Consider the following 26564-nt stretch of genomic DNA (forward strand, 5'->3'; position numbering starts at 1 on the left):
CACCCTCCAGGCTTCAATTGCACCAGCCTATCAACAGCACTTGTATCATCCTTCCATCCATTTACGTTTTATTTCCTTTGTACTTTTATTGTTTTAAAATTCCATCTTTTCAGATTTTCATTCATAGTGATGCCATTTCCATGCATGGATGTGGGCATGCACACCTCCCTACCCACATAAGTGCATGGAAATACATATATTTTTAAAAATCACAATTAAAATCACACTTCACAGTGGGATTGGGTTAAATTCCCATTGTTTCACATAATTTAATAAGCAGTTTCCTTTTAACACCTTAACTGAATACAAATCTTCAGTACAGGAATTGTATAAGGTACCTAAGAACCTACTTTTCAGATCTAATAGTTCAGCAGTTCACAGAGCTACTTATCCTTCTGTGTTACGCACACTGTTTTGTATTTTTGTCGCCTTCTGATGAGTTACCTTCTTGTGTCCCTCAATATTATGAGCTACAAAATGTGGGAAAGAGCTAAAAGCAGCTAGCCATTGACTCAACCAGTCCCTGAAGATAACTTAGATGTTCCTATGAAATGGCTGAATTGGCAAGACAGGAAGCACACCACTGCTTCATTTTCTAGCAGCAGTTATTTCTGCAGAGAAGCAAGTAGATGGAGATTATTTTCGCTCATCCCAGTGAGTGACATCTGCCCTGTACATAACCCTCTTGGGAACCGAATGAGAAACAGTGCTCTAATGCAATTCTAAGTGGAAAAGAACAGCGCAACTGAGATGAAAAAGTTATTTCAAAAAACAAAAACCACCACAGGAATGTATTTCTAAATACATTCCTTTATGCTGTGCAAAGACAATCAATACCACTATATCTGGATACACTCAGACCAAATTGCGCTGCAATTCTGCAATACCCTAACTGAGCTAGTTGCCTTTGATTTTTTCCCCACCAGATGCAATTAATCTATCAAAAGGGACTACCAACTAGCATTGCTAGATTTAGAAACAGGTGGATTTGTTCCATCCCAGCTTAATATGACTGCTGAGATTAACTGTTAAAGTGCAACCAGAGGTCTGAACTTTAAAGTGAAAAAGGATTATTTACACAGTAGAGAAAAAAATAAAACCTGATAACGACAGCACTGATACTATTCCATTAAATAATCTCCCTTAACTGTTGCATTTATGGAGCCATGTTTTCATTCCAAAGACAGAGTAGAAACAAGCCCATAATCAATAAAGGGAAAAATCTGCTATGACCAACATGCTCTTTCACACAAATATATGTATATATACACACACACACACGAATACAGACACATACTCATGTGTATGCATACACAGAAACACCACCCCATCTCCTACTCCTGTCCTTACTTTTACAAAACAAGACACATAGCAGCCCTCTTTCCATACACAGCCCTTAAAACAAAAGGCATTACTGCAGTTCTCTGAAGGATTATCTCAGGCACGGCTGACAGAAGTGAAGACCAAAATACAACAAACACCACCTGTCGATGCAGCATCCCCCATGGCAGAAGTGTCCATACAAGCATGCATATCTGTGAGAGAAGTGTGTTTCTGTGCTAGCCCTTCCTTTTCACAACACAAAGATGTCTAACCAGGCAGAGAGACAATAGTTACTTCAAATAAAGGTAAGCCATACTTTAAATCCTGAAAGAAAATTCAATCTTCGGTAATAGTCAGGAAGAAAACAGCCTATCCATATTCAAGTAAATAAAGTAGTTTTCTGCTGTATATTGTTAGAAAACTGCAAAACAAATCTAAGTAACATGACGAAGACTTTCTGAGAGGAAAGACATCAAGTCTTGAGCAAAGGTTTTTGTTTGTTTGTTTTTTTTAAAAAAAAACACACAAGGTGCTATTATTACACTGACATCATGAGAAATTGATATTGAATATCCAGAATGATTAAGAGCTGAAATTATGTAGGCTGAAGTAATCACTAAAATTAACTTTGCAATGTGTGCGTTTTTTTTTTTCCAGTATTTACACAGTTAGGTGTAACTGACAAAAAGAAACTGAAGCACAGAGGCTATAATTCCAGTAAGAAATGTGAAATATGGAAGATTATAATCCCTCATCACCTAAATAAAAGGTAGAAAACAGCTTTCTACTTCAAAAAAACCTGCCCAGCAATCTCTCTGATATAAAAACATCAACACATGGAGTTTGATATTGCCTCTTGTGTGTTTATTTCAATTACTTCAACAGTATTTGTATTCATAATATTAAATGCAGGTGTTTCTTTCTGATAAAATGCAGGATAAAGTTTTAAAAGAAAAAAATCTTGCATACCTCTATAAATCTTGAGGATGCTGACAGAAGAATTGACCCACGAGCTCAAGAACAACCAGGTCTTACTCTCTGCGACTGTTTCCCCATACTTACCAGACTGATTAACTACTTAAGCACCTAAATATTTTAAAAACCCTACATAAGCAAACAAATTAAAGTAGCAACACTGTACAGTAAAAATGTCAAGTAATTTGTACCAACACTCAATAACAGCCTCAATATCAGTATTTGAGGAAAAAAAGTCTTAAAATTACATTGTGATACACTGACAGATAGTAAGATGCCACTGTCCCAATTCAATATGATGCAAGTATCACACTGATAACAATATCAGAACTCCTACATCTCCACAGTACTGTAATATAAAGCATCAAGTACCAGCTTTATGCCCACACTGCACAACTGAATGTATTCTCTTCCTGGGTCTCCACTTCTCCATGCATCAGGCTTGCTGTGCATCCCTGTAACAGGGAGGATGAGGAGCAAGAGCTGTCTCCCCCCTCACTCTTCTCCTGCCAGTAGCGTGTTGTCTTCTGGCAAAGAGCAGAGCTGCCACCTCACAGGTGTACTATTAGGGATTAGGGCATGCCATAATGAAGTTGGTTGGGATGGGAGAAAGACAGCAAAAGGTGGAGTAGGCCAAAGACTCCAACTCTATTTCACTCTGTAACAAAGATCACAACCCAAACACTCTAATAATGGATCTTATTCCTCATCTAACAAGACCCTTCTACCCAACAATGGTTCATAGTGGTGTCTTGCTAGCACTACTCACAGCACACATGCATGAAGAGAAACAGACATCTAAGACTACATATGGTGCCATAAATTGCCATAAAATTCCCAACACTTGTCAGAAAGGATGGTTGTTTGTTCTGATATAAAACAAATTAAGATAAAATATTTCCATATTTTAGGAGTAGGAAGTTATTTACTGGAAAAAGCTAGCATTAAAAAAAATAATAATATTTTTTTAAAAAACTGAAAGAAAAGAAATAAGCCAGTCAGCTGCCACACTCAGCTCACTGTAGCGCCAGCACCCAAGGAACAAAAGGTCAGGGGAGAGAAGGGTGGGAGGAAAGGGGAAGGACCGAACAACTACATCTCTGTGTAGACAAACCACATGATTACTGCACTGTTCAAAAAGGGGAAAAGAAAGTTTAATTAGTCTACTTAAGTGAAGGACTTTGTTGAACACTCCCAAGCCTTTCCTAGTGACCATTAAACTTTTCCCATTTGAAGTTATTTGATGTTTGATCCCTTTTTAGTTGTTGCTTTTTAAAAATAATTCTACAGTGCAGATGAATACATCTTAAAAGCAAATGAATATGAATGAATATGTAGAGCAACGGACAAATCTATTGTCACATAGCAGTGGCTTAAAAATATCTGGAGAATAGTTTTATTCCATGTTACTATCACAGATCTTTTTACTCTAATGAGCCAGACTCTGAAGTCACAGATACTTTTTACGATGTTAAAAAAATATATCCTTTTATCTAAATTAGGTTACGTTATTTCTTTTTTATTTTTTTAAAGTTAAAAAGGAGATATATTTACATAAATAAACTTCATGATTCAGCACGTATTTTATCCATTGCATAACATCAAAATTTGCTTATCTGAGCAGCATCACTATGCCATGAGCAGACACTGAACAGAAAACACAGACAACACAGAAAAGAATTTGCAACTCAAGATGCAGGCGTGTACAAGGATCATAAGACAATGAACTACCATTTATCTTCACAGAATTGGGACACTGCCAGAGCAAATTCTGTTCAAAGGCTTGAGGGTCAATCAGGTTGAAGGCACTAACACTAACAAACTTAGTTTAGTCACTATTAGACTCAGTTAATAGACTCTGCCTCCTGATTAGCTACTGACATGGATCAAAAACCAGGATCAAGTCCCAGGAAGGCATGTGGGCTCTGTGCAGATACAGCCACCCGCCCACATCAGCTCTATTACAGGATTAGGACAAAGATTTATATGAAAAAAAAATGAAGTTATATTTATTTTGAAACTCTGCACACTTGTCAACTGTCACTGGTTCATTTTTCAGGACAGATCTGAGTTAAACTAGCTGCATTAAAATGGTTTTATTGCTTTCCCTATACCATGAACATTCAGACAGAAACGGAATTTAAAGGCTAATCTATTTTTCAACACATACACTATTAGCTTGCTGAACTATACACTCTGTTTCATCAAAACAGATTAGCCAACTTAGCTCTCAAACCACCAGAGAATCACTACGCCTTAAAAGTAAAAGGCATCTCTTCTTAGCTTTAAGCACAGATTCTTCATGAGACTATGGAGATATCGTACAATAACTGAATTATAGAGTTCTTACACCCACAAGAGATATTGTCCTGAGAAACCATTTTCAACTTTCATAGCTTATTTTGTAACTTTAAAATGGCGTTTGTTCTCTTTTTCCTCCCATTGCTGAATTTAACAGAAACGTTACAGTATTTTACAAAACTTAGTTTTTAAGCAGAGAAATTGATTAGTTTTTATCTGTTCTATGTAAGAATTTCCAGACCTTTGAAATTTAAAAAAAAAATAAAAAAATGCACTGAAGCACAAGCAAATGCGAATTACTAGTGAGGTAAGCTTCCTTTAACAAGATTTTGCTGATCATGCATCAGCAGCACCACCGTGTGTTAGGTGAACAAGATATTTTTATGTTTACTGGTATTGCAGAACATAAACAATCATTTACAATTTATGGAATTGATCTAGGCCTGAACAGTAACAACATTTTTACAAGAAGTCACCATGTCAGACTTGCACAGCCTTTAACCTGCCCTATCGTATTAAGTAATACTAAAATCTGAAAGAAAGAGTTTAAAAAAATCTTATGGATTTTTTCCACTGCTACTGAAAGAGACGGGAAACAAATATAAAGACTTAATAAAAGGTTACATAAAAAACTTTAATGTCAGATGCAGTGAATCGATTTAGCATGTCAGCATGTACAACTCCAGAGGGAAGGCAAGAATGAGAAAAAGAAAGAAAGAAAAAAATAAAGAAAAGGCTTTGTTAACTACTGTAACATTAAGATGGCACAAACACACACTTCGGAAAGACCATAAAACTAACTAGCGTTGGTCAGTGCTAAAACGACAGTGCCATCAGCATACATTATGTAGATACTATACACAAATACTTCTTTGGAAGGTATACCCAAGGTCAAAATAGTAAATATTTTTCTAATGATAACTTGGAAGTTTGTATATAATACTTACACTAACACGGGTTTCCCTGATATCTTAGGGCTGTTTAAAACTTCTGTCATGGCTTGCTTTGTTTCTTCCATTCTTTCAATGTCACTGGAATCCACGACAAATATTACACCGTAAGACTCAGCATAGTAATTTCTCCAGATGTTCCTAATTCGTTTTCCACCTCCTAAATCAAAGATAGTGACTTCAAAGCGTCCCTGTTTCAGGTCAATCTTGGAAAACCCAACTGTTGGTGCTACGTCTTCAGGAGACTCTGTTAGAGATCAAAGAAGAAAGCCTTCAGTAAAAAGTTGCCTTAGCTATTTTAAGAGGATTTTACATTTTGATTTCTATAGCACAATCTGTATTCTGAACACATGGAACAAACCCTCACTGTTAAGTGACACTACATTGCCAACCACATATTTTACATTAATATTTTCCTTTTCCCAAGATAATTTCAAATTAACACATTACTCTCAACCAATTATTTTACATTGATTTAGCACCAGAAGAAAAAAAAAAATAAAAGGGCAATTTTTAATATTTAACACCACAGTTAAAATGAATTATAGTTTTTACTTTTACACACAACCTTACCCTAGGTGCTCCCATCTAAACAGTTATATAGCATTTGTATGGTATTAATCCAAATTTGAGAAGCAAAACAAAACAGTTCATAATACATTAACTGGGAAGCCTTGTGTTCTGCCAGATTTCTTCTTTATCCCTGATGGTTGCCAAAATGGCTTCAAAAGCTCAAATCAAGGGCCGAGATAAAGCAGCTGTCTGATCAGCCTTTAAAAAGCACCAAGCCAGGTTCTCCTGAAATGAGAACCTTTATTCAAGGGAAGTTTGGCTTTCTTTGTCATTTATTTTCTGTTTTTGAGTTTTCCATGCGATACACTAAAAAAGCTGTAGCTTTATATGTAGCACTTCTACTTGCTGTCTTCCTTAATGGCAAAGAAAGCCTGCACTTGCCTCACACTACTAAGCTGACTCTGCAGGGGTGAGTTAATTGGATTTCTGCAACTGTTTTATGTAGCTTGCTAACAGAAAGTGGGAAAAACAGATGTAAAATTCAGCTTGTTGAGAGGAAGCAGCAAAGTCATGGTCAAAAGCACAGACCAATCTGAAGAGCAGCACAGAAGCTAAATTCCTAACAGTCTGCTGCTCCCAGATCCCTTTTCTGAGAGGAAGAGAAATCCTTGTCACACCCAAGATGGGGATCCAGAACAGCCCCCCTGACACAGCAGCATAAGCCAAGACTCCAGCTACAAAAGGGAGACACCTGTTTGTGACAAATTCCAACTTCAAACCTCAAACTTTGTTTTGAGAAGTAGTTTGGACAGTCGGCTATATTTGCCTGTACAAGAGAACGATAAGAGCATGAGAGCTTTTTAAGAGTTAAAGTTATTGATGGTACTAAAATGAAGGTGATACCACTGAAACATTTAGTCCTGTTAAGTCCTGCAGGGTCTCCAGTAATAGTCTTCATGTTAAAAAAAAAAAAAAAAAAAATAACAAAAAAACAGCATCTGCTGTATAAGCTGCAGACCCATTTTGGCAAATACAACTTCGGAGGCTATGTTAATTTGCACAGGTTTAAGAGTCCTAAGAACAGAAATACATTTGGAACAGGCTTCTGCTAAAACCCACCAATTGCAACTGTCACCTCCTCTCGTACGCTGCATGACTTGCACAGGCAAAAAAGAGAACATGGGTATATATATATTCTAAATCAACCCTGAAAACTAAGTGAAGGTTCTAATTTCTGCAAGCTCTGTTAAGGAAAAAAAAAATTGCTTTCTAAGGCAAATAGTATTGAAGCCTTGGGAAACAGGCACAGAAGTCAGAAGTATCCTTTCCAAGAGTTCCTTTTTACAAGTATCCATCTCTCTTTTTTTCCAACAAACTTGCTTTCAGAAGTAACAGTCACTTTTCCCTGATAAAGGTATTAAAGTTGATCTTCAAACAGAATGGAAGACAAAATAATGAAGCACTCATGTTTTCAGAATAAAGATTCAGGAATAACCTCTCATTTATGTTCCTAACTTTTTTCGCACTTTAGCAAGTCAGTGAGCTTGCATAACAAGCATAAACAGAAAGCCGACATGGAGCCTCTGAGTCTGTCAAAACACTACTTGGTAGTCTCCTATGTAAACATGATGAAAGTTATTTGGAAAGCCAATCTCAAAAGGCAAAAAAACTTAGAGAATATTTGTTCTCATTAGCACAAGTTTTATCTCAAATTATATCCTACTTGCAAGTGTTATTGGACAATGCGAAGGACCCTCCAAAATCAAGTGGTCTCTTACCTACGTAAGTCCCCAGAAAACTGCTAGTGCTATTCTAGAGATAAATAATGATATAAAATGTATCACCAGAGCCATTGCTAATGTATTACATGTACACATTCAATTTCCTTTTTTGGAATCTTATTCTAGTTATACATGCACATGATATTGATTTTATATAAAGCTTACTGATATGCGCACATTTACAGCGCAGTCACCAGAAAGCTGCTTCTGCACACACAACACAAAGGAAGACTTTCCCTTGGCTAAGGAGGATAGGATTAGAGATCACTTAAGCAAACTTGATACATGCAAATCCATGGGCCCAGACAGGATACACTCACGAGCACTGGGGCACTTAGTGGACGTTATTGCTAAGCCACTCTCCATCATTTTCAAAAGGTCATGGAGAACAGGGGTGGTATGTGAGGACTGGAAGAAAGCCAATGTCACTCCAGTCTTCAGAAAGAGCAAAAAGGAGGACCCCGGAAACTACAAGGCAGTCAGACTCACCTCCATCCCTGGAAAGGTGATGGAACTGCTCATTCTAGATGTCATCTCTAAGTGGAGAAGTAGAGAAGAAAGTGATGAGGAGGAGTCAGCAGGGATTCACCAAGTGGAAATCATGCTTAACCAATCTGATAGCCTTCTACAAAGGCATGACTGCTCTACCCTCCTCTACCCAGCCAGTAGATGTTGTCTACCTTGACTTCAGCAAGTCTTTTGATACCATCTCCCATGATACCCTCACAGGTAAGAACACAAAGCTTGGGTTAGGTGAGTGGTCAGCAAGGTGAATGGAGAACTGGCTGGATGGCAGAGCTCAGAGGGCTGTGATCAGTGGCACAGGGTCTAGTTGAAGGCCTGTAGCTAGCAGTGTCCCCAGGGGTCATTACTGGCTCTGGTCCTGTTCAACTTACTCATCAATGACCAGGAAAAAGGGACAAAGTGCACCCTCAGCAAGTTTGCTGATGATACAACACTGGGAGGAGTGGCTGACAGACCAGAAGGCTGTGCTGCCATTCAGAGGGATCCAGCGACTTGGCAGAGGGGAACCTCAAGAAGTTCAACAAAGTCAAGCACAGGGTTCTGTACCCTGGGAGGAATAACCCTAGGCACCAGTACAAGCTGGGGGCTGACCTGCTGGAAAGCAGCTCTGCAAAGAGGCACCTGGGAGTCCTGGTGGGCAACATGTTAACCGTAAGTCAGCAACATGCCTTTGTGGTCAAGAAGGCCAGTGGGATCATATGGTGTGATAGGAGGAATTTTGCCAGCAGGTCGAGGTGAAGGGAGGTGATCCTCCCCATCCACTCAGCCCTGGTGTGGCCACATCCGGAGTACTGGGTCCATCTCTGGGCTCCCCAGTACAAGCCTGGAGCTCCTGGAGAGAGTCCAGCAGAGGGCTATGAAGAGAATTCAGGGATTGGAGCTTCTCTCTTACGAGGAAAGTCTGAGGGAGCTAAGCCTGTTTAGCCTAGAGAAGAGAACGCTGAGAGGGGGATCTTATCAATGTATATAAATATCTTCAGGGCTTAAAGATGACAGGGCCAGACTCTTTTTGGTGGTGCCCAGCTATAAGATGAATGGCAACGGGCACAAAGTGAAACACGGGAAGTTCCACCTGAATATGAAGAAAAAACTCTTTACTGTGAGGGTGACGGAGCACTGGAAAAAGTTGCAGTCTCCTTCTCTGGAGACTGAAAACCCATCTGGATGTGACACTGTGCAACATTCACGAAGTGACCCTGATTGAGCAGGAGTTGGACTAGGTGATCTGTTGCGAAGCACGGACGAAAGCACGACAGACACCAGCAGAGTCAGATCATGCTTCACCATTTTATTGCCCGAATAGCCCAACTTTTATAGTGAATTTTACAGGGGTGGACAGTGTTTCACACAAGATTATTGGTCAAAAGCACCCAGACAAACTGTTAAGAAAATAACACCACCTGCAAGAAAAGAACCCCCCTTTTGATTAGAAGTTAGGAAAACAACCCCCTTTGTGCTTAACGGCCACGTAGGCCTAGTCCTTGAGGCCAGCTGCTGATAACAATATTTTCTGAGTTCCTTAATTGGGTGATGTGGGAGTCATTGCCGTGGGAGCTTCTCACAGTTACTCTGGCAGCCTGGTTTGCTCAGCTACAGCAGGCCCTGAGATTTCTAAGGCCTACCCTGGTTGCTTAAAGCAAGCTTAGATCAAACAATTATGCCAATTCCCAACAGTGATCTCCAGAGGTCCCTTACAACCTCATTCATTCTGTGATTGTGACCACGTAAAGAATTTGGTCCTCTGATTTCCCTTGTGTACGCCGAGATGTGAAACACTTCATTAACCAGAATATTCTGCTTCAATGTATTGATTCAAGCTAATTGTGAATTAGAATGTTGCCTACAGACTTCTGAGATTTTTTCCTACACTTGCTTTCGCTTATATCAAGCAACCAACAGAGACAGACAGCTTACTTGTAGTTACAGTGTTCCTTCACCCATTTCATGAAATAATGAAAAAGTTCTTCCTGTCGACAAATATGCTATGATGCTCATGAAATCAAAACAAGAGCCGTTATCCACAACAGATTTTGCTGCAAATTTATATTTTGCACAGTAACGATACAGTGGGCAACTCAAGCCACATAAGCACTGAGGTACTATGAACGCTTTGATCTGGTATTTCCAAAATAATTGAAAACAACTCTGTGGACTAACTGTCCAAGCAGACCAATGGCTCTAGGCTGCATGGTGCAACGTCTTAAGAGGTAGTCGTCTGCGTATTATCCACCTTGCCACTATGCCATATTACTACCTTTGAAAGACATGCAGTGGAGCAGTAACAATGCTGCTTGTCAACTGCTGCTGGTGTGTTAAATTAGCACTGATTTACTCTGCATTAGTTCAACATGATCTTACCTGCACTGGCCAACAAGCAGAGCTTGCTCTGCTGCTTTTCCTGAGCATAAAGCACAGGTCTGTGGGAACATATTTTTTAAGTCACCCTAGTATGACCTGCCAGACATTAAAAATCAGGATCTTTACGTTTCCATGTAAGACCCCTTATTTTTCCCCCTTATCTGCAGTTCTCCACACAGGGAAGCCTGTGACGTGCTCAATTTCAGTAGAAGACTCTAACAAAAGCACAATCTCCAAAATTTTCTTTCAAAAGTACAGGAAGAAGAGAGAAATTAAGAGATAAAATAATATTTTAGACAAAAATGATGTAAAGTGAGTAATTATACTCTTTCAATGCTTCAGTTAAATGATAAACAAATTAATTGCTTACCTCCCTGAATTCCTCGGACTGTAGCCGTTTTACCAGCATTATCAAGACCCACCATTATTAGTGTCACCTTCCTCCATAAGGAACAAAAAAAAAGAAAGATATTTCAAGTCTTTTTTCTTCTAACTAGACATCAGTTATTTTAAGCTTTAAAAAAAAAAAAATACACGCATAACAAATTTACGACTAAGTAGTAGAAAGAATTGGTATCAAAACATCAAGTGGCAGGCATTATTCCATTTGTGTATCTGGTGCTCAATATGTCAGACCATATGATTAGACAGAACAGCAGAACAAGCTATAAAACAAGAAGTCTATCATCACACTAAATGTTTCACAGGAGATAATAACTTTGCTCTTAACTTGCATTTGCCTGCTGAAGCTTAATTTCACAGTACTGTAAATTTTATATTTTTTGGTACTGTCATGGTCTCTTTAGCAGTTTCTTTAATTTCATTTCCATTCTCCTGTATTTTACTCTCCCTACTTCAGTCAAATCTGTTGTTTTGCTTACACCAGTCATTTATTTCCGTCTCAACCAGTGCAGCTGAAAAACACTATACAGAAAAAAACCTGGGTAGACAACATAAGACACCATAAATTAAGTGGCACTGGTACTCATCATGCTTTTGTTTCAAGGAGCAATGAAAGCTGCAAACATATGAAACAGTGCTATTTATAAATTCAAATTGGTGTATAGTGGCTAGAATCTGTACCAGAATAGGATTTTAGATATATTTTCCTGTGTTTTTGCCTATGTATATAACTTGATTATTCCTCCAATTCAGAAATACTCAGACAAGTCAAAGAAATTTACTCAACTTTATGCTCCTTTAAGTGAAGGAACAGTAAAAACATTGTTATTTCCAGTCTTAAAACTATAACAGTATCACATGTGAAGTATAGCTTACACAGGTCTGCTCATCTCTGCTAATCAGAGGGATGCAGGATGTTCGAAGTAACAGAAACAAATGAAGACTGTAAAATTCTGGAGGTGAAAATGGATCATCGAGTTGCCCACAAAATGCAGCATTAGGGTAATTAAATAATAACAATAAAATAGAATTACACTGGGGTACAGCATAACACGCCACACTTCATGATCTCAAAGTACAGAAGCTAAATGAAAAAGACAAAATAAATTGAATTTTACATAAACAATCTAGCATCACCCCAGATACCGAACTAGAGAAAATAGTAGGAGGACAGCATTTTGAACTTCATACTTTCTTTCACTCAGAAACGAAGTACGAGAACTACAAATGATTAACACCTCATTTTTGAGTTCAGAACATGTATTGGTTCTCCCTTGGAGAAAAAAAGAACAACAGATTTTATCTTTGAATTTAAAAAAATATATATACTAGGAATGAGATAAAGTGAAACATTGGTGAGATGACATAAGATACAGTTTGGGAAGAAGGTCAGCACAGAAGTAGAAAATGAACACTTTCACATGTTTACCTGACAGGCTCCTGCCACCGTTTTAACCAGTTGCAACAATTGGCCATTAGATTGAACATCCCTCTTCACTAGCCATCCAGAGCCTCGGAAGCTACAGGAACGATGTGGACAGACCAGAACAATTCAGGGAGACTGTAGAGACAGCAGCAGCCCAGGTCCTGTCTTGTCACCACTAGCAAGAAAAACAAAAACAGTTAGACCCAAAGCATGATGCAGACAAGCTGTTTCCCAGGCAGCAGCCTGTCTCTTCAGAGTGTCTCCATCTTCAGCCAGCCCCATGACAGTCTTGTTGGGTCTTTCACTCCTTCCATCTTTTCACACTTCACTCGCCCCCGTTTTATGCATCTGGGCAGCAACATGACAGTACTCACAAAACAAAGGAGTGCGAGACCAGCGCACGTCAGGAAACCTGCAAATTAGGGCAGTGCAACAGCAAGCTACGAAATAAATCCCAGTGCTTGCCTAGTTATTGCATCTCACGGCTCTGCTGACTGACAGAAAATAAGGACCAATTTGAAGCACAGGTGAGGCTTAAGAACATAACAGGATAAGACATTAAAAGCAAACAAAGAATGTCATACCCGCGAAGTACATTCATTCACTGTCAGTTTCTTTTACACATCAAGGAAACTGGGCTCTCTGGAGTACTTTGAGGAACAGGCTACTTAAAGACTAATAATTTTCACTAAATTAAATAGAAGAATGAAGCATCTGTCATTCTACAATTCCATTTTCTACTCTTCAAGCATGAGAAAGAAAGAAAGAAGCAGGGAACGTTCCTGTTTCTGATGCTGCTTAAACTATGGGAAATGATTCCTTGACTATGTGCATGTTCATTTCTTTACAGGCACACACAAGCATGAAACAGTAAAGCTTACACAAATCATGCAGTGAAATGCATAGAGTCAGAAGCTATATAACACTTTAGCTACAACAGTATTACTGCAACTAACAGCAGAAGTAAAGGCCTTCCCTGAGCTATGGTCAATTTCAGTGCACGATTTCAAAGCCACTACATCCCTGACAGAGTGCTGGGATGAAGTTTATTTCCTTCACAGCCTGTATGGTGCTACATTTTGTATTTTTGGCTAAAAAACTGCTGGTACCACACCAATGCTTTGGCGATCGCTTGGCATCAAGGCTCTCTCTTTCTCGCTCTGCCTTCTCAGTGAGTTGGCTCGGGTGCACCAGAAGCTGGGAAGGAACAAAGCCAGGACAGCAGACCCAAACTGACTGAAGGACATCCTGTACACTGCGATGTCATACTCGGCAGAAAGATGAGAACAAGGAGGAGGACAGGGGGTTGTTCATTGTCACTGTGTGTGTTTTCCCAAGCAGCCAGAAGGATGCTGAGACCCTGTTTTACAGAGAATGGCTGCTGATGGGAAACAGTGAATGAATTGCTTCCCCCCCCGCCCAGCTTATGTGGGCAGCTTTTACTTTCTCTATTAAATTGTAATTATCTCCATCTACGTCTTCTCACTTTTTCCCCATCCCAAGTTAAGAGGGGAGTGCGTATGCTGCAGGGTACAGGGTAGGTGTTTTGCTGTTGGCTGGGATCAATGCACCACAATCCCTGGTACCCAACACTGTGCTCAAAATAAGGACAGTTTTAATCCGAGAGCATTACAGTTATTAGCAGGCTCGTGTACTGGTCACAGAGCCTCCTTACTTCAGTGTATGTTACAGTACAGCGCGGGTTGCTTCTCCCTTGGCAAGAGGCAAACCCACTTATGGGATTGTCTTTGCTCAAGTACCTAGGTGCACTTGATGGATAAAGTAGAAGGATGAGGAAATCCACTCTGTACCTAAAGGAGAACGAAAGCAGGGGGAAAATAACCCGTGATTTGAGTTGTATGGTCCAAGAACCACTCTAACGCAGAACGAGCCTTTTGCAGGGAACCAAGAGAGTGGTCTCAGTGCCCAACACGCCATTTCCCTGGTCCTTCACGGATGGGGCCCAGCTCATTGACTCTTCTCACCAACAGCCAAGGGAGCGAACGCATGCACAGGATAGGGGAATCATATCTGTGTGCTTGTCAAGGGACAGTGGTTGAGAACATGCCAAACCCTCCTCCAGAGCTTATCACAAACCTTGCAGAAGGAAGGTGTGTGGTCACCTCAACCCATTGGCTCATCCCACTGTACATCAGAATCTGATCAGCAGCTTCAGCTGAAAAACAACTGGTTTTATATTTGAGTAGCCAAGATGTAGACAGATACTCCCTGCTGCTAACTTACCTTCGTGAGCAGATTAACACAAGGCAGTAACACTTTGAATTGCCACAGAAAGTTTTGGGAAGATTGCTTCTCAAAATTCATTTCTTAAACAAATATATTTCTTTCTTATCATTTAAAATAACTAACCTGAAACCAAGCCAAGTTCGAATAAAGCAGGAAACTGAATAATTAAAGACACCTTTCTGAAGTCATTGTCTTCCAAATCTAGATTTAAAAAGTACGGAAAAAATTGAAGAGCTATCTCTAACAAACTTATTTCATCCCTATTGAGCAATGATGGCTTAAATAATTTATACAGGCAGTAACAAAGGACTCCTGATCTTAAGACGCTGCTGTATTCAGGGATGCCTTCGTGCAGATACACCATAAACAGCTCAGATTTCTTCTAAAGCTGAGACAAGAGATATTCTTTAAAAATTTATGCTGCGTTGTGTAACAGCACCTGAGAATGGCTTCTCCGCAAGGAAGTCTAGGGCATGAAGAATGGAAAAGCTCCTGAGGAGAAGACCACGATGATTACAATGATTCCAAGCATTAAAACCGTGCTCTGAAGAATCCAAAAAGTCACAAGAAATGGATTACACTACCAAGACCCCCAAGCAAGCACTAACTCTAACCCTGCTTGCATCGCTACACCAATTTTTGCTAATTTTGCTGAAAAGCAAGACATAACGGCTCTATAAGTAACTCATAAAAACGCAGTATTTTCAATGTCTGAGCATCCAGTGAACAAACCCATCTTGTGATCACAACCTGCAAAGCTGGACAGCCTGTAACTAAATGGCTCTAAAGCACAGACGGGGCCCGTAACATTCAGGCGAGATTCATGAACAGAAACTGTTAGAGAGAGAAGAGCAGCCAAAGACTATGTCACAGAAGAAGTCTTGTTCAAATACAAGACCCCAAGAGGGGAGAAGGATGGCAAAGAAAAAAAAATCCCAAAAACATGGCACAGAGAAGAAACAAGGGCGCTCAACACCATGCAGGAAATAGGCAAATACATAACATCGTGTTATGCTATTTTACGGAGACTGTACGTTTGTTGTTTGAAACGCCAAATAACCATTAATCTCTGCAAATAAATGCAAATACTACGTTTGAGCGCGTTCCCTGATAACGCACACGTAACGTTTCAGGTATAAAAGCTGCCACCGTGATCTCTTTCGGCTCGCTGCGGTGAAGCACCACCCCCAAGCCCACCGCCCCAGGCGCACGTAAAGCTGTAGGTACACAGGAACAACACCCAGGTACCAACCGAGCGCAACCACCGGGACAAAGAACGCCGAGAACCCCAGTTTTGAGGAAGAAAACATTAAAAAGCGCTACAGAGACGAAGAAAACCCTGAGACAACTGCATTAACTGCTAGCGCTCTAGAGTAAGTCCCGCTTTAGCCCCACGCTGTGGGTTAACGGCTCTTCGCAGCCCCCCCGTTAGGCGACCCAACGGCCCTAACGGCCGCAGCCCCCCTTAGCCCCCCCCCCGCCCCGTACCCGCGTCCCGGGCGCTGGCTGCCCCACGGTCACGTGCCCGCCGTCACGCCGGGCCGGGCCGCCCCCCTCGGGGGCCGCGGGGCCGCGTACGCAGGCCCCGGTAACCCCTGGTTACCGCTCACGGCGCGGGGAGAGGGACAAAAAGGCGGCGAGCGCGGAGCTGGGAGGAGGGGCAAGGCGGCCAATAGCGGCCCCGCCCGCGGAGCGTCAGCCAATCGACGGCCGGTCCGGGCTTCGGCGCGGCCCGCCCCCGGCCCCTCCCTCCCTGAGCGGGCGGCCCCGCTCAGGAGCAGCCGGCGCCCCCCGCTCACCGCTGCAGCCATGAGGCCGCGGGGCGGCCGCTGCCCGCCGCTGCTCGCCCGCCTGGCGCTGCTCGCCGCCCTGGCGGAGGCCGCGACCTGTGAGTGGGGCGGGAGCCGGGGGTCTCCTCACCGGTAACCGGTGACAGGAGCCGGGAACGGCCGCAGGGTGGGAGCTGGGAGGCGTTGGGGTGCGCAGCGAGGTGGCGGCGGCACCGTCCCTGGGGGCGTTCAAGGAGAGGCTGGGGCTGGTGCCTGGGGACATGGGCAGGGGGTGGCAGCGGTGGCAGGGGTGGACGGAGCTGAGGGTCCGGGAGGTCTCCTCCAAGCCTAATGACCGAAGGCTTCGGGCTGAGCACGCAGCCTTGGGCGGCCGGACCCGCAGCGCCTCACTAATCATTAATCAGGCAGGAGGAACAACCCCTGTTTGCTGTCCAGGCTTCTGTTTGAGCGCTCGGGATGCGGGCTGCGATGGAGCAGCACGGAAAGATAAAAGGTCGTTTTATGTGGGAGCTTCCCATGGGTCCTAAAAATAAACCTTTCCCGTCACGTCCCTTTCTCCTGGTTTCATAACGCTTTCTGTTGCCTTCACCTTCCCCGCTGCGTACCTTGCCAGCTTGCTTTTCTCTGAACAGTGCGAAATTGAAGAAAGTCATCAGAGCCTTGTGAAATATCTGGGGTTCGTCTCCTCCCGCTTCCTGGCTCCAGCTATGAACAATGCCAGGGATCTCTGTGATGGGGAAAAACAAACAAACAAACGAACAAACAACAACAAAAAAACAGATCTTAATACTGCAGCTTGTGCCATACAATAAGCATAAAGGAAAGATGCCTGTCTACAGTTTGCTATCATAAACAGACAGAAATCAATCTGGGACAAATCTTTATCGGATAAAGACAAAGAGGGGCAAGTCTTGAGGGTGTATTGCATCAAAAAATGCTACTTACACTGTTCTTGTTCATCTAAATGGCCGATCAATTTTAAACAAAACTATTTTTCTCATTAATAACCTGCAACAGTGAACAGCATAGAATTAGTTAAAGGCTTAGTAAATGTTCCTGTTGGCCAGCTTAATTGTGTTTAAGTTTATGAAAAGTCTTTTAATATGTTAGGAAGAAGAAAATAAGGGGTTCCTTATAGTCCTACAGGTGCTATTTATTGGTTTTCTTTTACCTTAAGAATCTTTAAAAAAAACAGACGTCTGTGATATCAAGGACTCAAATACAAACCTTGAGAACTTCATCCAGTTGGCCTAAACTTATGCATTATCGTATTGTTCTCCTAATCCACACCGTCTGCTTATGATCCCTGTAGCCTGAAGTCATTATCCAGGGGAATGGTACCTGATCCCTCTGGACAGATTGGTCAACATCCAGACCTCGGTGTGAAATCCATGTCCACTGTACATCCTATGGCAGGATCAGAGCATTAGTCTGCAAGAATCTGACAGGAAGAGCCATCTTGGTTAATTATTATAAATGTTTAGAAAGCAGGATAAACAGTTGACTAGTTTAGAAACTAATCGTTGCTGCTCCTCCAGGGAGATGTTTTGCATAGTGTTTGGAGGTCTAAAGACACGCACATGCCTGGATACGTACATCTGCACACATACAAATAGGTATCTTTTGCTCCCCTTGAAGGAAGAACTTAATTTGGAAAAATGAGGACTTTCTTTGTGGCTGTCTGCAGCTAGAAAATCCTTCGTTACTGTGTTTACCTCTGTGTTGTCAGATATACAACGTAGTGCCAGGGCCGTTGTGGCCGTAGTGTTTGGGCCAACATCCCATGAAAGACAGGCTTCGGTTAAGATGTAGAACAGGCAAGCATTAGCAGACAGTTGGCTTTGTTTTGTTGGTTACCTAAGCCTTATATCACTGATGAACATTGCAGAAGATGCTGGTTGCTGGAATTACAGTCTATTGCAGTACACCAGCTGTACAAATAAGGTGACCCCACTACCTAGAATGACAACCCATTTAATTTTTATTCAGTTCGCTCAGTCTTCAGAGTTCCTGTGAGAGGACACTAGTAGGCTGTGATGCCTTTGGGTTTTGAATATCAGCACTAAGCTGCGCTTAAGCAGCCCACTTAAGGCAGGTTTATGGGTCTGTGCACACTACAACTACAGCTGTGAGGAACCACTCAGTCTCATCCTCTGCCCCATTTTTTTTCTTTGTCAGGAGTATTCCTTTTAAAGGTGCTTGATAACTAATTACTGCACTGTGCCTATACCACACCAGCTGAAACTAGAGTCAGGTTTTCCATGAAGCTTCAGTGATATATAAATGAAATACACCAAGATCATTAAGGGTTAACCATTGGTTCGACAGGGGCAGAAGTTCACTGGAGTTTCCTGTAATCAGCCTGGCAACAATAGCCGTGAGGATGTTTTTTGTTTGTTTCTTTTTTTCCTAATAAAAGTTCTATCATTATCTGTGTAAGGAAAGACCAGACTTTAACTAGACTAAATCTATGCATGTGAATCGAAACATTTACAATAAAAATACGGTAGTTGCAGTGAGTTACATATCTTTATTACACTCAAAAGTCATAAGAAATCAGCTTAAGAGGAGGCAAAACATCTGTGTTGTAGAGTAACAGACCTGTTTCTGTTACCCTACTGTATACAAAACAGGTAGCGTTATAGCTGGTGTAACATCCCCAAGCACATCATACTTGGAATTTTCTTGCACATTATTTATTGAAAAGGTGTGCTAAAATGAAAATGATGTCACTAAAAGGTCAAAATAAGCTTGCTTCAAGTCAGCTGTGAATTAGGACTCATCTTCAGCAGCAAGCCTCTGCCCCAAAGCTGTATCAGCATGCTTGCAGTGGTCATAACCTCTAATGTAAACACAGTCAGCAGGAGAGTTTTTCTGCTTGCACGCTTATTCTGTCTTTCACAATAGCATAAAGTACTGAAAGCTATTTTCTGCCAGCATAATCACATCTGCCTGAATCTTGTGCATTTTAGGACCTTTCAATAGAGCTTTGTACTGCAGTCCAGGCCTTAATGTTGTTACACAAATTATTATTATTTTTTTTAAATCATTCCTATTACTTAGAACAGATGGACTAACTTCATCCTTCTTGTTAGCCTGCTCATATGTAAGAAAAACTACTGACACTTACCCGAATTAATTAAAATGATGCTACTAGTAATGGTTGGTGAAAAAACAAATTACCAAATTGTTTTTCGGGGTGTGCTTTCCCATTCAGCTTTGGGCTTAAAAGAGTTCTCAGTAGGGCCCTTCTTGTCCTGGGATCTTGCCATGCTTTTTGCCAGTCTCGCAACAGGCAATGTTAGTGGTGGTCTCATGGATTGAGAGAATAGTTTCAGGAAATCCGTGGCTGCAGCAGTTTTCAAGTCACTGCCCCTCCTAACTGCTGTGTGAAGGATGAGCAACAACTTGAAAATCCAACTCTGGCTCTTGAAACATGTTAGTAGCCTGTAAGATGTACTTATGCCATACCTTAAAATTTGTGAAAGCGGGAAGCAGCAGATGAGGACAGCAAGCTTGAACCTTTTCTTCTGCATCAGGAGTTTACCTCTTGGAGTAGGGGCTTAGAAAGTATGGTGAACCTTTCCTTTCCCTGAGTAGTTTTATTGTGGCTCAGTCTTCACCCAACAGTTCTTTCCACTCTCTGGTAATACTCCCACGTAGATGAATGATGGCTGTCAGAAGGAAGGGATCCTCCAATTCCAGACTGATGCCTGCTGAAATAATCAGGAGTGGGGCAGGACACAAGCTGACCTCTTCTCGCATTTCTGAGCATCTTGCTGGTGGCTTTCTGAGATAAGGGTGTGCTTCAGAGATATGCTGTAGGTCTGCCTTATCTTCAGAAAGTCTCACCTATTGCCTTACCATAAAGATTAGTCTTGTCAAATACACCAAGCAAATCAGTTTGAACCTAAAATCTTACCCTGTGTCAAATATCTTTAGGATGCTGTAACAGAAAGGTTTCTTCAGGTCAACATCCAGTATTGAAATGCTCAAGAGTTCTTTTCATCACTTGATAGAGAACTTTAGTAAAGGGTGTAGGGTGGTATGGTTTTGAGCTATACCTGTCACCTGAAAGCTATTCTGCCTTCCAGTTCTGGATGTCATTAGCTGCTCCTTCTAATAAACATTTTAAGTTCTTCTTTCCTGTTAGTGCATGGGGAGGCTGTTTCCTGACAGCTGTGTGCTGGCATGGTGCTCTGGGTCTGAGGCATTCCATGAACATAAACAATTCTCAATTGGCTATGTCTGCTTAAATCGATCTCCACAGACTGGTGATGAATATGCAAGCACACCATGTCTGGTGTGCACCGCAGGTGCTGTGACCCTCAGGCAGTTACCCTGGTCTGAGAGGTTACATTGTGTGAAAGCTGATAAAAGGAGGGCACCTGCAGAAGTGCCAAGCTCTCTAGTTAACATATGTCAGCCATGCTCTTTAACCCTATGAGCTGGATTTCTTCCAATTACATTCATCTATCTTTCTCTTAATCGCACCGCAAGTCCAAAAGTAAAAGCAATGAGGCAGTCTAATTTAGTTGCTGTTCCTGTAATACTGCGTGCTCTGCAAAGAACATTGAAGCTAACAGACATCTTTCTATTTCATACAATTTCCCAACTCATTTCTTCACCAGCTGTGTAAGAGTCAATAAGATAGCAATAACAAGATATATGAAAATTAGGAATGACAACACAATAGATCTGAAATACAGAAATTAAATAAGATTCTGTTTTACCTGTGTAAAACATGAATGTATTTGCAGGTTCTCAAAGTACATGTATCATTCGCACCTTTTAACTTGTCATGTTCTTTACGGTTCTGAAAAATAAAATGGCTTTATGTTAATTACATATAACAGGTAGCCTGATTTTATAGGGCGCAATTTTGGCCTCACACAAGTTAAACAGGATAAGAAAATTTATTTCTAGATCACTGAAAGAGGTAACTAAAAGGCTTAACAGCACTTTTTTCCATTGATCAGTCACACACCTCGCTTCACAGTATCTGTAGCTAAAAATGTATTGTCCTGCATATGACATTTAAACTGTGCTTCAGGCATAGCACTGTATGAACTTTTTTATGGTGACTTGGCTATTTTTTTTTTTTTGGTCAGAAACAGCTAGCATACACAACAAAACCAGAGTCCTGGCATGCTCTTGCTCATGTTTTCCAGTATCATAGGAAACTGCCACTTCATTAGTGATTTTTTTTTTTTTTTTTTTTTTTTTTTTTGTATTAGAGCCCCATATTTGTTTCCTGTTTACAGCATTTTTTCGTTAGATAAAAAATAAATAAATAACACAGCTCCTTTTTTTCTACCAAGTTTTGTCCCAGCGGTATGCCTCCGAGTTCCTGGTGAGGAAACGTCGAGCAAATTCTTTTATGGAAGAAAGTAAGAAGGGAAATTTAGAAAGAGAGTGTGTTGAAGAATTATGCAATAAAGAAGAAGCAAGGGAAATCTTTGAAAATAATCCTGAAACTGTAAGTATGTCATGAATATCTGTGAGGTAGATAGTAGTACTTTGCAGTGGGAAAGCTAGAATTACATAGAATTCACACTGTAAAGCTAACAGCAACAAGAAAAGAACTTGCAGACCAAAAACTGGCTTGAAAGTCTTTTGTGTATAGAACCTGCACAATTAATTACGAAGATCGTATGAGCAAAGAGAATAGTTGAGTAGATATTATTCTAAATTCAACTACGGATCACCAGTTTTAGACCACAGTTGTCTGCAAGCATTCCATGTGGGGAAACCCTGTTGGCTTCAATTAAAATTTTATGCAGAGAAGGCATAGCAGTGCAGCCCTTTTAATGAAGGGATTGAACATATTGCTGGGAGCTTTTTTCCTAGTGGGGAAGACACTGTTTCTCAGATCATTCCCACTGTATGTTATTTAGCATTAAGTATATTTTATGTAGCTTTGTACTGTAAAAGGGTGATTACATACAAAATATATGTTATTAAAATTAATTATTGTTTTGCAAACTATGCAACAGGTCTATCTTCTGTCCATGGTAACGTAGCATATATTTGGATATACTGTTTATTAATATTTAATAACAAAAATTAAGTAATTTCAGTAGTCAGTCTTTTTAAAAAATAATCTATTTTAGTAACACTTTTCACTTCATTGAATTGCTTGTGAAATTCACTTCACTGAATTCACTTCACTGAATTGCTTGTGAAACATTCAACCTACTCCATTTGTTTGTTTGGGGGTTTAAAAATGGAAATAAAGGAGACTGCTCTCTAACCAGTAATAATATTGGGCAAGATCCTTTCATTCTGAGACAGTTCTCAAAGTCATTTTGACATCCAATTCATTTTCATTGACGCTTTGAAAGCATCCGATTCAGTGCAGAATCTTAATCTTCTCACCACTGAGTCCTATATTAGGAAATAATCTGCTGTCTTAACCTAAGCAATAGTGATACAGAAAACTTGGTATATATTGTAAGAGTCAAAGTGATTTTCTTTCTTGCTTCTTTTATAGTTACAATACAAATTATTTTAGAACATATTGTGTATTTTGCTGTTAATTCTATCTACCTTCGTTTTTTTCTTACTCGTTGTTTTTCTTTTCTTTGTACAGGAGTATTTTTATCCCAAATATTTAAGTAAGTACAAGAAACCTGAACAACTCTAGTATGTCATTCACTGGCCTTCTTATTTGGATAATACTAGTTTTGTTGTTCTGCCCATACCATTTGAATGATTTCCATGCTGATGATAATGCATAGTAGCTCTTTGGCAGTTTACTGTACTTAGATCCCAGCAGAGGCACTCAGAAGGTTGGTCTGTGATCAGCTGTCCTTAATATGCCCAGACAAGTTTTCTAATTCAAGCTGTGAGAACAGACTCTTTGAAGATTCCATGCAAAGCTGTTATAATTTCAGACCAAGTGAGTGTTTGTATCATATGTGTGGGTTTACATTTGCAGGCTGCCTTGCCTCCCATCGAGCAGGGGTTTTCAGGGTTACTGCAGTTACTCCAGATTCTCCAGCTGACCTGAGGGCTTGCGTCAATGGTAAGCACTGCTGCTAGATACTTCACCTAACGCACTTGCATCTAAGAACACATGTGCTTGGTGAAAAGGTAGTTCTTGTTGGTAGAAAAAAGACAAATCTCCATATTAACTCAGGCAAACACAATTACCTGGAACAGGAACTGACAAAAAAATTTAGGTGATAGTGTTTTCAGAGTAAGAGGTATAAGTGACTGGTTTTATTTTTAAAATATAGTGGAGAAGAAACGTAATTAACTGCAAAATGGGAGGCAGAACTCTTCCAGAATCAGTGTGCTGCCTCAGCTGACCAGTGTTCTCCCGTATGTCCACTGTACACTGCCATGTCTTCAGTAATTTTGCCTGACTCTTCCTGTCTAGTAGGTCCTGTTCTGTCAGCTAAGGGAAGAGACCACCTGGTAAATTTCGTCTTGGTACTGCTTTTGGGTTCATGGTTACACTGTAGCCCTTCACATTGTGGGTAACATAACCAGCTGAAAAATTCAAACAGTAGCTAGAAGATACAATTACTTACTCCAGAGGCAAGAAGGTTACAAAGCAAGAAATGTGCTGTGTTGCTCCAAGACGTAGTTTTTATACTAATACGTAATTTCAGTGTGAACTGTGTTTTTTCTAGTGAATTCACAGGAAGCATCTATACCATATTCCCTACTTGTCACAACAGAAACATCTCTCTAAACCTCTTAAACCTTTACAGCCTGGATACATCAAAGAAGGCTTCCTATCCTTAGGCATCTGACCCTGTTTTTGTCACTGAAAACAACAGAAGGCAAAACAATCCTTAATGACACTGCACATGGTCATGGATGAACATATTTTCCAGATCACTTGGCCAGCGTGCCTGCTGTCACAAACTAAAATGTACTCCCATTCACATCACTCATTCTCACTCATTAAAGCTCCTGGGAGGAAAGAATATAGCAGAGTTGTGTGAATGTGCAGTGTTTCCGTATAATCCAGTGAAAACAAGTTTACTTGATAGTCATTGTATTTCTCCATTTGGGTTCACATAATAAAAATCAAAAAAAAATCTGTTGCTATTGGTCAGTCACCAGGAAAAAGGACAAGTTAAGAGATTATGAATAAATTTGTCAAGCGTTTCTAAGGCCTGAGTGTTCAGAGGACTCCATGCAGAGCATTTCTGGAAAAGAACTACTGCTGAGAGAACAGGATATAAAATTCCCATTAAGTCTATAACTTTTTTTTTTTTAATGCGTATTAATTGAGATAAATCTTTAGTGACAGTGAATATCAAACATTTTTTCATTTTAAAAGTTTTGTCTTTCAGAGCTTATTTATCCAAATTGTTTTGATAGTGTCAAAATGAAAAATCCAATGACAAAAAAATAACTATAACAAACAGCTTATAATACAATGACTAGTTTGGATCTCAAGATGGAAAATCGAGGAAAAAAAGTAACAGTGCAAACAGAACTGAAAGATAATTTTACTTGTTTCAGACAGAAGACCCTTTCTTAAACATTTATAATCCAAGAAAGTATCTAAGCTGCATCATTAAGTTCCTGAACACCTGTATCACATAATTGCATACTTAACTTATTTTGAAAGTAAGCACTTAAAACAAAAACAAAAACATTTACATCTATCGGCTTACTTACCTTGACACATCTCCTGGATATCAAAGGCTCTGAGTGGTAGAAGATACAGGTACAAGCATACATTTCTTGCCACCTACTCTTTCCATGGGAAGCTAAGTAGATCTGACATTTAATTGTTGTCACAAATGTTTCTCAAGAAGCGTTGCTGGGTTGTAGGTCAGAAGGTGCGTCAGATTGGGAAAAGAGGAACACCAAGCCCACTTTTGGAATAAGCAGTTTCAACATTACTGTCCCTTCTGTGACATCTAAATCAATCATCCATGGACATTTGGACATGGTTGTTCATGGACATGGACTCTTTGTTCAGTCCTGTTCATCCTGTCTTCCTCTAGCATACTTTACCAGTTCTCCTTTTTAAACTTATTTTCCCCAGTTCTCTTCCTTTTTATATACTTAATTCACCTTACTCCATCTACACATACTTTACACGGACAACCTAATCCATCTTCTCTCAGTTCAGACTCTCATGAGCCATCACTGCTTTTGGCTCAGAAACATTTATGCTCAATTGTGTTCTGTAGTTGTGTACTCTAAGGATATCCTCTACATCTATTCCTTATGAAGTACTTTGCTTGTACCAAACCTAGTTCACACCCTTGTTTCTTGACCTACAAAAGCAAAAAATAAGCAAGAAAGAGGAAAAAAAAGAATAAAAAACAGTTCTAGAAGCTACAATTGGAAATTATTCTGACAAGAATCATACATCAAGCTCATGCCTTTTATTTCTTCTTCACAATTTGTTCTGTCAATCTTCACCCATAACTGGAGTCATTTGGTCTGCAGCATGAACATTAAATAACAAGCAGTAGCTATTCTAAAGATACTGTTTAGTTCTGGAGTTTAGCTGGCCCACGATGTTTGGGATTTACTTACAGCAGAATTTAATTAGAAGTAGATTTAATTGGCAAATATACTAACAAAGATTTTATTAAGTTTTCTTTCTCACAGAAGGCTAAACATATAATTCTATGGATATCAGTTCTTCAGTTCTTTTCAGTAAAGTAAGAAACATCTAAGAAATCCAGTGAGGCCTTAGTAACAGAATCACAGCAACTTTCAGTTTCCAGGAACACTTGCCTCTCCTGCTACTTTCTTGAATCTGAACATCACAAAATACTTCCTTCTTATTCTATCTGTTCTTTTATTTTTTTTGTTTGTTTGGGTTTTTTTTGTTAGGTTGTTTTTTGTTGTTGTTTGTTTTTTAGCAAGCGTGCCTCAAAACAACATCTCAGAACTGTACAAGAACATAATTTTGAGGTAGAAACAATATATTTGTAATTATGAGAGGTCTGCAGAAAAATAATCCATAAAGCTACCAGCATATTCAAGA

The 26564-nt window shown here is 40.2% G+C and overlaps 2 protein-coding genes and 1 long non-coding RNA gene across 10 annotated transcripts in view; 1 reads left to right on the forward strand and 2 right to left on the reverse strand.

Annotated features, from left to right (window-relative positions):
- The window catches only part of ARL13B (ARF like GTPase 13B), a 48310-nt gene extending 30758 nt beyond the window's left edge, over positions 1–17552 (reverse strand). For 3 of the 7 annotated variants that reach the window (XM_084515659.1, XM_084515655.1, XM_084515658.1), the window contains exons 1-4: positions 16290–16417; positions 12558–12729; positions 11097–11167; positions 5547–5796 (exon numbers count right to left, since the gene is read on the reverse strand). In XM_084515659.1, coding sequence (XP_084371785.1) covers positions 5547–5796; positions 11097–11167; positions 12558–12616 — 380 coding nt within the window. In that variant the 5' untranslated portion in view covers positions 12617–12729; positions 16290–16417. Of the gene's footprint in view, positions 1–5546; positions 5797–11096; positions 11168–12557; positions 12730–14651; positions 14768–16053; positions 16195–16289; positions 16418–17196; positions 17319–17536 lie in introns of those variants that run through there. The other 4 variants (XM_084515661.1, XM_084515656.1, XM_084515657.1 and 1 more) reach the window with 4 other exon arrangements.
- The window catches only part of PROS1 (protein S), a 35241-nt gene continuing 25237 nt past the window's right edge, over positions 16561–26564 (forward strand). Inside the window, exons 1-4 of the mRNA XM_084515644.1 lie at positions 16561–16689; positions 21913–22070; positions 23184–23208; positions 23532–23618. Of these exons, the coding sequence (XP_084371770.1) occupies positions 16611–16689; positions 21913–22070; positions 23184–23208; positions 23532–23618 (349 nt within the window). The 5' untranslated portion in view covers positions 16561–16610. The remainder of the gene's footprint in view (positions 16690–21912; positions 22071–23183; positions 23209–23531; positions 23619–26564) is intronic.
- The window catches only part of LOC311435094, a 35202-nt gene continuing 27806 nt past the window's right edge, over positions 19169–26564 (reverse strand). For both annotated transcript variants that reach the window (XR_014691931.1, XR_014691932.1), the window contains 2 exons: positions 21380–21407; positions 19169–21222 (listed from right to left, as the gene is read on the reverse strand). This is a non-coding gene — a long non-coding RNA (uncharacterized lncRNA). The remainder of the gene's footprint in view (positions 21223–21379; positions 21408–26564) is intronic.

The sequence above is a fragment of the Aythya ferina genome, assembly GCF_964211825.1.
Source record: "Aythya ferina genome assembly, chromosome: 1".
Lineage (NCBI taxonomy): Eukaryota > Metazoa > Chordata > Aves > Anseriformes > Anatidae > Aythya > Aythya ferina.